Here is a 12,335-nt window from a genome sequence, read left to right as displayed (position 1 = left end):
CTATTCTACTCTACCCTGTTCTACTCTACTCTATTCTACTCTACTCTCTTCTACTCTACTCTACCCTACCCTGTTCTACTCTATTCTATTCTACTCTACCCTGTTCTACTCTACTCTATTCTACTCTACCCTGTTCTACTCTATTCTATTCTACTCTATCCTACCCTGTTCTACTCTATTCTATTCTACCCTGTTCTACTCTACTCTATTCTATTCTACTCTACCCTGTTCTACTCCTTTCTACTCTACTCTACCCTACCCTGTTCTACTCTACTCTATTCTATTCTACTCTACCCTGTTCTACTCTATTCTACTCTACTCTACTCTATTCTACTCTACTCTACCCTGTTCTACTCTACTCTATTCTACTCTACTCTACCCTGTTCTACTCTACTCTATTCTATTCTACTCCACCCTACCCTGTTCTACTCTACTCTACTCTACCCTGTTCTACACTACTCTACCATGTTCTACACTACTCTACCATGTTCTACACTACTCTACCCTGTTCTACACTACTCTACCCTGTTCTACTCTACTCTACCCTGTTCTACTCTACCCTGTTCTACACTACTTTACCCTGTTCTACACTACTCTACCCTGTTATACTCTACTCTACCCTGTTCTACTCTTCTCTATTCTACTCTACCCTATTCTACTCTTCACTACTCTATTCTACTCTACCCTGATCTACTCTACCCTGTTCTACTCTATTCTACACTACTTTACCCTGTTCTACTCTTCTCTACTCTACCCTGTTCTACTCTTCTCTACTCTACTCTACCCTGTTCTACACTACTCTACCCTGTTCTACTCTACTCTACCCTGTTCTACACTACTCTACCCTGTTCTACACTACTCTACCCTGTTATACTCTACTCTACCCTGTTCTACTCTTCTCTATTCTACTCTACAATGTACTACTCTTCACTACTCTATTCTACTCTACCCTGATCTACTCTACCCTGTTCTACTCTATTCTACACTACTTTACCCTGTTCTACTCTTCTCTACTCTAACCTGTTCTACTCTTCTCTACTCTACTCTACCCTGTTCTACACTACTCTACCCTGTTCTACACTACTCTACCCTGTTCTACACTACTCTACCCTGTTATACTCTTCACTACTCTATTCTACTCTACCCTGATCTACTCTACCCTGTTCTACTCTATTCTACACTACTTTACCCTGTTCTACTCTTCTCTACTCTACTCTACCCTGTTTTACTCTTCTCTACTCTACTCTACCCTGTTCTACTCTACTCTACTCTACTCTACCCTGTTCTACTCTTCTCTATTCTACTCTACCCTGTTCTACTCTACTCTACTCTTCCCTATTCTACTCTACCCTGTTCTACTCTACTCTACTCTACTCTACCCTGTTCTACACTACTCTACCCTGTTATACTCTTCACTACTCTATTCTACTCTACCCTGATCTACTCTACCCTGTTCTACTCTATTCTACACTACTTTACCCTGTTCTACTCTTCTCTATTCAACTCTACCCTGTTCTACTCTTCTCTACTCTACACTACCATGTTCTACTCTTCTCTACTCTACTCTACCCTGTTCTACTCTACTCTACTCTACTCTACCCTGTTCTACTCTTCTCTACTCTACTCTACCCTGTTCTACTCTATTCTACACTACTTTACCCTGTTCTACTCTTCTCTACTCTACCCTGTTCTACTCTTCTCTACTCTACTCTACCCTGTTCTACACTACTCTACCCTGTTCTACACTACTCTACCCTGTTCTACTCTACTCTACCCTGTTCTACACTACTCTACCCTGTTCTACACTACCCTGTTATACTCTACTCTACCCTGTTCTACTCTTCTCTATTCTACTCTACAATGTACTACTCTTCACTACTCTATTCTACTCTACCCTGATCTACTTTACCCTGTTCTACTCTATTCTACACTACTTTACCCTGTTCTTCTCTACTCTACTCTACCCTGTTCTACACTACTCTACCCTGTTCTACACTACTCTACCCTGTTCTACACTACTCTACCCTGTTATACTCTTCACTACTCTATTCTACTCTACCCTGATCTACTTTACCCTGTTCTACTCTATTCTACACTACTTTACCCTGTTCTACTCTTCTCTACTCTACTCTGTTCTACTCTACTCTACCCTGTTCTACTCTACTCTACTCTACCCTGTTCTACTCTTCTCTATTCTACTCTACCCTGTTCTACTCTACTCTACTCTACCCTGTTCTACTCTTCTCTATTCTACTCTACCCTGTTCTACTCTACTCTACTCTACTCTACCCTGTTCTACACTACTCTACCCTGTTATACTCTTCACTACTCTATTCTACTCTACCCTGATCTACTCTACCCTGTTCTACTCTATTCTACACTACTTTACCCTGTTCTACTCTTCTCTACTCTACACTACAATGTTCTACTCTTCTCTACTCTACTCTACCCTGTTTCTACTCTACTCTACCCTGTTCTACTCTTCTCTACTCTACTCTACCCTGTTCTACACTACTCTACCCTGTTCTACACTACTCTACCCTGTTCTACTCTACCCTGTTCTACACTACTCTACCCTGTTCTACACTACTCTACCCTGTTCTACACTACTCTACCCTGTTCTACACTACTCTACCCTGTTCTACACTACTCTACCCTGTTATACTCTACTCTACCCTGTTCTACTCTTCTCTATTCTACTCTACAATGTACTACTCTTCACTACTCTATTCTACTCTACCCTGTTCTACTCTATTCTACACTACTTTACCCTGTTCTACTCTTCTCTACTCTAACCTGTTCTACTCTTCTCTACTCTACACTACCCTGTTCTACTCTACTCTACCCTGTTCTACACTACTCTACCCTGTTCTACACTACTCTACCCTGTTATACTCTTCACTACTCTATTCTACTCTACCCTGATCTACTTTACCCTGTTCTACTCTATTCTACACTACTTTACCCTGTTCTACTCTTCTCTACTCTACTCTACCCTGTTCTACTCTTCTCTACTCTACTCTACCCTGTTCTACTCTTCTCTATTCTACTCTACCCTGTTCTACTCTACTCTACTCTACTCTACCCTGTTCTACTCTTCTCTATTCTACTCTACCCTGTTCTACTCTACTCTACTCTACCCTGTTCTACTCTTCTCTATTCTACTCTACCCTGTTCTACTCTACTCTACTCTACCCTGTTCTACTCTTCTCTACTCTACTCTACCCTGTTCTACTCTACTCCATACAGAGAAGTGGGAGATCAACCCTTGTGAGCTGACCTTCATGAAGGAGCTGGGATGTGGTCAGTTTGGGGTGGTGCGGCTGGGGAAATGGAGAGCGCAACACAAAGTAGCCATCAAGGCTATCAGAGAGGGAGCCATGTACGAAGAAGACTTCATAGAGGAAGCCAAGGTTATGATGTGAGTACAATACATCCCACACAGGACTTCCTAGAGGAAGCCAAGGTTATGATGTGAGTACAATACATCCCACACAGGACTTCCTAGAGGAAGCCAAGGTTATGATGTGAGTACAATACATCCCACACAGGACTTCCTAGAGGAAGCCAAGGTTATGATGTGAGTACAATACATGTCACACGGGACACACACACACACACACGGGCTGACAGACAGCACACATCGATAGACAAATAGATAGATGAATGGACACACACGGGCTGACAGACAGCACACATCGATAGACAAATAGATAGATGAATGGACACACACGGGCTGACAGACAGCACACATCGATAGACAAATAGATAGATGAATGGACACACACGGGCTGACAGACAGCACACATCGATAGACAAATAGATAGATGAATGGACACACACGGGCTGACAGACAGCACACATCGATAGACAAATAGATAGATGAATGGACACACACGGGCTGACAGACAGCACACATCGATAGACAAATAGATAGATGAATGGACACACACGGGCTGACAGACAGCACACATCGATAGACAAATAGATAGATGAATGGACACACACGGGCTGACAGACAGCACACATCGATAGACAAATAGATAGATGAATGGACACACACGGGCTGACAGACAGCACACATCGATAGACGAATAGATGGATGGACACACACATTCTAATGTTTTGTAACCATGAGATCCCTGTGTGTGTGTGTGTGTGTGTGTGTGTGTGTGTGTGTCTCAGGCGTCTCACCCATCCTAAGCTGGTGCAGCTGTATGGAGTGTGTACCCACCAGAAACCCATCTACATTGTGACTGAGTTCATGGGACTGGGATGTCTGCTCAATTATGTCAGGTAATATTAATAATAAGCCCAATGTCATAGATCTATGCTCAGAAACATGTTGCATAACTTTCATTTGTCAATGTTTTTTAAAACATACTGCAGGGCTGTTCTAGGCAGGTTAACCAAAAGGTTGCTGGTTTGAATCCCAGAGCCGACTAGGCAAAAAAAATCTGCCAATGTGCCCTTAACCCTAATTTGCTCCTGTAAGTCTCTCTGGATAAGAACGTCTGCTACATGACTAAAGTGTAATGTAAAAGATACCCTCCTGTAGTAGGTTTTAACTCCAACCCTGTTCCTGGAGAGAGACCCTCCTGTAGTAGATTTTAACTCCAACCCTGTTCCTGGAGAGATACCTTCCTGTAGTAGGTTTTAACTCCAACCCTGTTCCTGGAGAGAGACCCTCCTGTAGTAGATTTTAACTCCAACCCTGTTCCTGGAGAGATACCTTCCTGTAGTAGGTTTTAACTCCAACCCTGTTCCTGGAGAGATACCCTCCTGTAGATTTTAACTCCAACCCTGTTCCTGGAGAGAAACCCTCCTGTAGTAGGTTTTAACTCCAACCCTGTTCCTGGAGAGAGACCCTCCTGTAGTAGATTTTAACTCAAACCCTGTTCCTGGAGAGAGACCCTCCTGTAGTAGATTTTAACTCCAACCCTGTTCCTGGAGAGAGACCCTCCTGTAGGTTTTAACTACAACCCTGTTCCTGGAGAGAGACCCCCCTGGCATACATACGTTTCAGCCGTCTTGTTTTTTGTTTATTTACTTCAGGCAGCGTCGGGACACCTTCAGCCTGGGGTCCTTACTGAGTATCTGTCAGGACGTCTCAGAGGGGATGGAACACCTGGAGGCACACGGCTTCATACACAGAGACCTGGTGAGTCTATCAGCCAATAGGATCATAGTATACAGACACCTAGCCAATAGGGAGTTAGTTAGTGAGCCGTTCTGCCAATAGGCACAGATCTGTTTAGAGTAACAGCCAATCTCTGTCTCTCTCTCTCTCTAGGCAGCGAGGAACTGTCTGGTGAACGATGCTCTGGTGGTGAAGGTATCAGACTTTGGAATGGCCAGGTACGTAACGGAATATCACACTCAACTCTCACACCATTCTGTATCCCTGTCTCTCTCTCTCCATCTCTCTCTTTCTGTCTCTCTCTCTCTCCATCTCTCTCTCTCTGCCTCTCTCTCTCTCTCTGTCTCTCTCGCTGTTTCTCTCCGTGTCTCTCTCTCTCCGTGTCTCTCTCTCTGTCTCTCTCTCTCTCCGTGTCTCTCTCTCTCTGTCTGTCTCTCTCTCTGTCTCTCTCTCTGTCTCTCTCTCTCTCTGTCTCTCTCTCTGTCTCTCTCTCTGTCTCTCTCTCTCGCTGTTTCTCTCCGTGTCTCTCTCTCTCCATCTCTCTCTCTCTGCCTCTCTCTCCATCTCTCTCTCTCTGCCTCTCTCTCTGTCTCTCTCTGCCTCTCTCTCTGTCTCTCTCTGTCTCTCTCTCTCCGTGTCTCTCTCTCCGTGTCTCTCTCTCCGTGTCTCTCTCTCCGTGTCTCTCTCTCCGTGTCTCTCTCTCCGTGTCTCTCTCTGTCCGTGTCTCCCTCTCTGTCTCTCTCTGTCCGTGTCTCTCTCTCTGTCTCTCTCTCTGCCTCTCTCTCTGTCTCTCTCTCGCTGTTTCTCTCCGTGTCTCTCTCTCTTTCTCTCCGTGTCTCTCTGTCTCTCTCTCCGTGTCTCTCTCTCTCCGTGTCTCTCTCTCTCCGTGTCTCTCTCTCTCCGTGTCTCTCTCTCTCCGTGTCTCTCTCTCTCCGTGTCTCTCTCTCTCCGTGTCTCTCTCTCTCCGTGTCTCTCTCTCTCCGTGTCTCTCTCTCTCCGTGTCTCTCTCTCTCCGTGTCTCTCTCTCTCTGTGTCTCTCTCTCTCCGTGTCTCTCTCTCTCCGTGTCTCTCTCTCTCCGTGTCTCTCTCTCTCCGTGTCTCTCTCTCTCCGTGTCTCTCTCTCTCCGTGTCTCTCTCTCTCCGTGTCTCTCCCTGTCTCTCTCTCTCTCTCTCTCTCTCTCTCTCTCTCTCTCTCTCTCTCTCCGTGTCTCTCTCTCTCTCCGTGTCTCTCTCTCTCCGTGTCTCTCTCTCTGTCTGTCTCTCTCTCTCTCTCTGTGTCTCTCTCTCTCTGTGTCTCTCTCTGTGTCTCTCTCTCTCTCTGTGTCTCTCTCTGTGTCTCTCTCTCTCTCTCTGTGTCTCTCTCTCTGTCTCTCTCTCTCTCTCTCTCTGTCTCTCTCTCTCCGTGTCTCTCTCTCTCCGTGTCTCTCTCTCTCCGTGTCTCTCTCTCTGTCTCTCTCTCTCTCTCTGTGTCTCTCTCTCTCTCTCTGTGTCTCTCTCTCTCTCTGTGTCTCTCTCTCTCTCCGTGTCTCTCTCTCTCCGTCTCTCTCTCTCTGTCTCGCTGTCTCCCTCGCTCTCTCTCTCTCTCTGCCTCTGTCTCAAATTCAGAGGGCTTCAATTATTTTGGTCTTACTGAGATTTACTGTCAGGGCCCAGGTCTGACAGAATCTGTGCAGAAGATCTAGGTGCTGCTGTAGGCCCTCCTTGGTTGGTGACAGAAGCACCAGATCATCAACAAACAGTAGACATTTGACTTCAGGTTCTAGTAGGGTGAGGCCGGGTGCTGCAGACCGTTCTAGTGCCCTCGCCAATTCGTTGATATATATATATATATATGTTGAAGATGGTGGGGCTTAAGCTGCATCTCTATCTCACCCCCCTGACCCTGACCCTGTGGAAAGAAATGTGTATTCTTTTGCCAATTTTTAACTGCACATTTCTGTACATGGATTTTATAATGACATATGCCCCCCCCCCCAACACCACTTTCTATCAATTTGTATAGCAGACCCTCTGACACCCTCAGGCCAAATTGACTCTCGTCTTTTTCGCAGCCGTCCATGTACCACCGCAAACTGACACTAAGACGCCACTTGGTAAGAGCAGGGCCTCATCCAACTGAAAGAATAGCCTCCCTACTATTTACAGTTATACACACTGGGGCGGCATGGTCATGTTGAGGGGCGGGGGGGGAGTGGCCTCATCACGGGTCATGTTGAGGGGCGGGGGGGTGGGGGAGTGGCCTCATCACGGGTCATGTTGAGGGGAGGGGGGGGAGTGGCCTCATCACGGGTCATGTTGAGGGGCGGGGGGGGAGTGGCCTCATCAAGGGTCATGTTGAGGCGCGGGGGGGGGGGGGAGTGGCCTCATCACGGGTCATGTTGAGGGGCGGGGGGGGAGTGGCCTCATCACGGGTCATGTTGAGGGGCGTGGGGGGGAGTGGCCTCATCACGGGTCATGTTGAGGGGAGGGGGGGGAGTGGCCTCATCACGGGTCATGTTGAGGGGCGGGGGGGAGTGGCCTCATCACGGGTCATGTTGAGGGGAGGGGGGGGAGTGGCCTCATCACGGGTCATGTTGAGGGGAGGGGGGGGAGTGGCCTCATCACGGGTCATGTTGAGGGGCGGGGGGGGAGTGGCCTCATCACGGGTCATGTTGAGGGGAGGTGGGGGAGTGGCCTCATCACGGGTCATGTTGAGGGGAGGGGGGGGAGTGGCCTCATCACGGGTCATGTTGAGGGGCGGGGGGGGAGTGGCCTCATCACGGGTCATGTTGAGGGGAGGGGGGGGGAGTGGCCTCATCACGGGTCATGTTGAGGGGCGGGGGGGGAGTGGCCTCATCACGGGTCATGTTGAGGGGCGGGGGGGGAGTGGCCTCATCACGGGTCATGTTGAGGGGCGGGGGGGAGTGGCCTCATCACGGGTCATGTTGAGGGGCGGGGGGGAGTGGCCTCATCACGGGTCATGTTGAGGGGAGGGGGGGGAGTGGCCTCATCACGGGTCATGTTGAGGGGCGGGGGGGAGTGGCCTCATCACGGGTCATGTTAAGGGGCGGGGGGGGGGGAGTGGCCTCATCACGGGTCATGTTGAGGGGCGGGGGGGGAGTGGCCTCATCACGGGTCATGTTGAGGGGCGGGGGGGGAGTGGCCTCATCACGGGTCATGTTGAGGGGCGGGGGGGAGTGGCCTCATCACGGGTCATGTTGAGGGGAGGGGGGGAGTGGCCTCATCACGGGTCATGTTGAGGGGCGGGGGGGGGGAGTGGCCTCATCACGGGTCATGTTGAGGGGCGGGGGGGGGAGTGGCCTCATCACGGGTCATGTTGAGGGGCGGGGGGGGAGTGGCCTCATCACGGGTCATGTTGAGGGGCGGGGGAGAGTGGCCTCATCACGGGTCATGTTGAGGGGCGGGGGGGGAGTGGCCTCATCACGGGTCATGTTGAGGGGCGGGGGGGAGTGGCCTCATCACGGGTCATGTTGAGGGGCGGGGGGGAGTGGCCTCATCACGGGTCATGTTGAGGGGAGGGGGGGAGTGGCCTCATCACGGGTCATGTTGAGGGGCGGGGGGGAGTGGCCTCATCACGGGTCATGTTGAGGGGCGGGGGGGGGAGTGGCCTCATCACGGGTCATGTTGAGGGGCGGGGGGGGAGTGGCCTCATCACGGGTCATGTTGAGGGGCGGGGGGGGAGTGGCCTCATCACGGGTCATGTTGAGGGGCGGGGGAGAGTGGCCTCATCACGGGTCATGTTGAGGGGCGGGGGGGAGTGGCCTCATCACGGGTCATGTTGAGGGGAGGGGGGGGAGTGGCCTCATCACGGGTCATGTTGAGGGGCGGGGGGGAGTGGCCTCATCACGGGTCATGTTAAGGGGCGGGGGGGGGGAGTGGCCTCATCACGGGTCATGTTGAGGGGCGGGGGGGGGGGGAGCGGCCTGGTCATATAGGTCACTCTCTCCCTCTTTGTGTGTGTGTGTTAGGTATGTACTAGATGACCAGTACACTAGTTCATCAGGCTCTAAGTTCCCAGTCAAGTGGTCTCCTCCTGAAGTCTTCAACTTCTGCAAGTACAGCAGCAAGTCGGACGTCTGGTCCTTCGGTAGGTGGTTACTGTGTGTGTGTGTCTCTGTGTGTGTCTCTGTGTGTGTCTCTGTGTGTCTCTCTGTGTGTGTTTGTGAGGACGGTCTGTTGATGTGTGTTTGTGAGGACGGTCTGTTGATGTGTGTGTGTGTGAGGACGGTCTGTTGATGTGTGTGTGTTTGTGAGGACGGTCTGTTGATGTGTGTTTGTGAGGACGGTCTGTTGATGTGTGTTTGTGAGGACGGTCTGTTGATGTGTGTTTGTGAGGACGGTCTGTTGATGTGTGTTTGTGAGGACGGTCTGTTGATGTGTGTTTGTGAGGACGGTCTGTTGATGTGTGTTTGTGAGGACGGTCTGTTGATGTGTGTGTGTGAGGACGGTCTGTTGATGTGTGTGTGTGTGTATCAGGTGTGTTGATGTGTGTTTGTGAGGACGGTCTGTTGATGTGTGTGTGTTTGTGAGGACGGTCTGTTGATGTGTGTTTGTGAGGACGGTCTGTTGATGTGTGTTTGTGAGGACGGTCTGTTGATGTGTGTTTGTGAGGACGGTCTGTTGATGTGTGTTTGTGAGGACGGTCTGTTGATGTGTGTGTGTGTGTGTGTGTGTGTGTGTGTGTGTGTGTGTATCAGGTGTGTTGATGTGGGAGGTGTTTACAGAGGGGAAGATGCCGTTTGAACACAACCCTAACCACGAGGTAGTGATGATGGTGTTAGAAGGACATCGCCTCTACAGACCCAAGAAGGCCACGCCCAACATCTATGACATCATGCTGCGCTGCTGGCACGAGGTACATCATGCGCTTCCTGCTTTCCTACTTCCTACTTTGTGTATTGTGAATGTTTGAGGCAGAAGATACACTAAAAACAAATATATAAATGCAACATGTAAAGTGTTGGTCCCATTTTATCATGAGCTGAAATAAAAAAAATCCTATAAATACTCAATTTGCATAAAAAGTTTATTTCTCTCATATTTTGTGCACAGATGTGTTTACAATCCCTGTTAGTGAGCATTTATCCTTTGTCAAGATGATCCATCCACCTGACAGGTGTGGCATATCAAGACGATGATTAAACAGCATGATCATTACACAGGTGCACCTTGTGCTGGGGGACACAGTTTTTAGGGAGCATGCAATTAGCATAGTGACTGCAGGAATGGCCAACCGAGCTTTTGTCAAGACAATTTTTGTTAATTTCTCTACCATAAGCCGCCTCCAACGTTGTTTGAGAGAAGTTGGCAGTACGGCCATCTGGCCTCACAACCGCAGGTCACGTGTATGGCGTCGTGTGGGCGAGCGGTTTGCTGATTGGGCAATTTGCTGATTGGGCAGGCACAATCTACGGACAACGAAAACAATTGCATTTTATCGATGCCAATTTGAATGCACAGAGAAACCGCGATGAGATCCTGAGGCTCATTGTTGTGCCATTCATCCACCTCCATCCCCTCATGTTTCAACATGATAATGCACAGGCCCATGTCGCAACGATCTGGCCCGCATCCTCACCAGACATGTCACCCGTTGAGCATGTTTGGGATGCTCTGGATCGATGTGTACAACAGCTTGTTCCAGTTCCTGACAATATCCAGCAACTTCACACATCCATGGAAGAGGAGTGGGACAACATTCCACGGGCCACAATCAAACAGCCTGATCAACTCTATGTGAAGGAGATGTGTCATGCATGAGGCAAATGATGATCACATCAGATACAGACTGGGTTTCTGATCCACACCAGATACTGACTGGGTTTCTGATCACATCAGATACAGACTTGATTTCTGATCCACACCCCTACCTTTTATTTAGGTATCTGTGATGAACAGTTGAATATCTGTATTCCCAGTCATGTGAAATCCATAGATTAGAACCTAATTTATTTATTTCAATTGACTGAATTGTAACTGTTGTAACTCTCTCTCTCCCCCTCCCCTCTCTCTTGCTCTCTCCCACTTCTCTCCTCTCGCTCACTCTCTCTCCCCCTCCCTCTCTCTCTCGCTCTCTCTCTCGCTCTCTCTCTCGCTCTCTCTCTCGCTCTCTCTCTCTCTCTCTCTCTCTCTCTCTCTCTCTCTCTCTCTCTCTCTCTCCCCTCTAGAGAGCAGAAGAGAGACCATCGTTTTCTCAGATCTCCATCTTGATCTCCGATGCTCTAGAAGTGGATGGGTCCTCCGCCGCCTGAACCCACCAATCAAATCGCAACCACCAGTCGGATCTCCTCAGATCCAGTGTTGATGGAGGACTGCTTCCACACCGCTCTCTGTACTGATGGATCTCTCATGATGGACGATTACGGTGGAGTTTGTTAGACAGGAAGTTTGCGTCCAAATACCATATACTGTTTTACCACTTCTATCCTGTCTGACAGGAAACTGGACAGTCTTCTCAAAACGTATATGTTTTATCCCCCCCCCCCCCCCCCCTTTTGCCCTCAGAACAGCTTCAATTCGCTGAATTCTGAGTGTTCTAAACATTAAGAACACCTTCCTAATATGGAGTTGCACCTCCCCCTTTTCTCCTCAGAACAGCTTCAATTCGCTGAATTCTGAGTGTTCTAAACATTAAGAACACCTTCCTAATATGGAGTTGCACCTCCCCCTTTTCTCCTCAGAACAGCTTCAATTCGCTGAATTCTGAGTGTTCTAAACATTAAGAACACCTTCCTAATATGGAGTTGCACCTCCCCCTTTTCTCCTCAGAACAGCCTCAATTCGCTGAATTCTGAGTGTTCTAAACATTAAGAACACCTTCCTAATATGGAGTTGCACCTCCCCCTTTTCTCCTCAGAACAGCTTCAATTCGCTGAATTCTGAGTGTTCTAAACATTAAGAACACCTTCCTAATATGGAGTTGCACCTCCCCCTTTTCTCCTCAGAACAGCTTCAATTCGCTGAATTCTGAGTGTTCTAAACATTAAGAACACCTTCCTAATATGGAGTTGCACCTCCCCCTTTTCTCCTCAGAACAGCCTCAATTCGCTGAATTCTGAGTGTTCTAAACATTAAGAACACCTTCCTAAAATGGAGTTGCACCTCCCCCTTTTCTCCTCAGAACAGCTTCAATTCGCTGAATTCTGAGTGTTCTAAACATTAAGAACACCTTCCTAATATGGAGTTGCACCTCCCC

The 12,335-nt window shown here is 48.9% G+C and overlaps 1 protein-coding gene across 3 annotated transcripts in view; it reads left to right on the top strand.

Annotated features, from left to right (window-relative positions):
* Positions 1–11,631, top strand: part of LOC110531321 (tyrosine-protein kinase Tec) — a 43,311-nt gene extending 31,680 nt beyond the window's left edge. For all 3 annotated transcript variants that reach the window (XM_036987058.1, XM_036987059.1, XM_036987060.1), the window contains 7 exons: positions 3,250–3,421; positions 4,186–4,296; positions 5,056–5,161; positions 5,294–5,358; positions 9,109–9,227; positions 9,838–9,995; positions 11,308–11,631. In XM_036987058.1, the coding sequence (XP_036842953.1) occupies positions 3,250–3,421; positions 4,186–4,296; positions 5,056–5,161; positions 5,294–5,358; positions 9,109–9,227; positions 9,838–9,995; positions 11,308–11,391 (815 nt within the window). In that variant the 3' untranslated portion in view covers positions 11,392–11,631. The remainder of the gene's footprint in view (positions 1–3,249; positions 3,422–4,185; positions 4,297–5,055; positions 5,162–5,293; positions 5,359–9,108; positions 9,228–9,837; positions 9,996–11,307) is intronic.
* Positions 11,632–12,335: the final 704 nt, after the last annotated feature.

Source organism: Oncorhynchus mykiss, chromosome 9, assembly GCF_013265735.2.
Source record: "Oncorhynchus mykiss isolate Arlee chromosome 9, USDA_OmykA_1.1, whole genome shotgun sequence".
Lineage (NCBI taxonomy): Eukaryota > Metazoa > Chordata > Actinopteri > Salmoniformes > Salmonidae > Oncorhynchus > Oncorhynchus mykiss.
The sequence above is the reverse complement of the archived record's forward strand: the minus strand, read 5'-3'. Positions and strand labels throughout refer to the sequence as shown.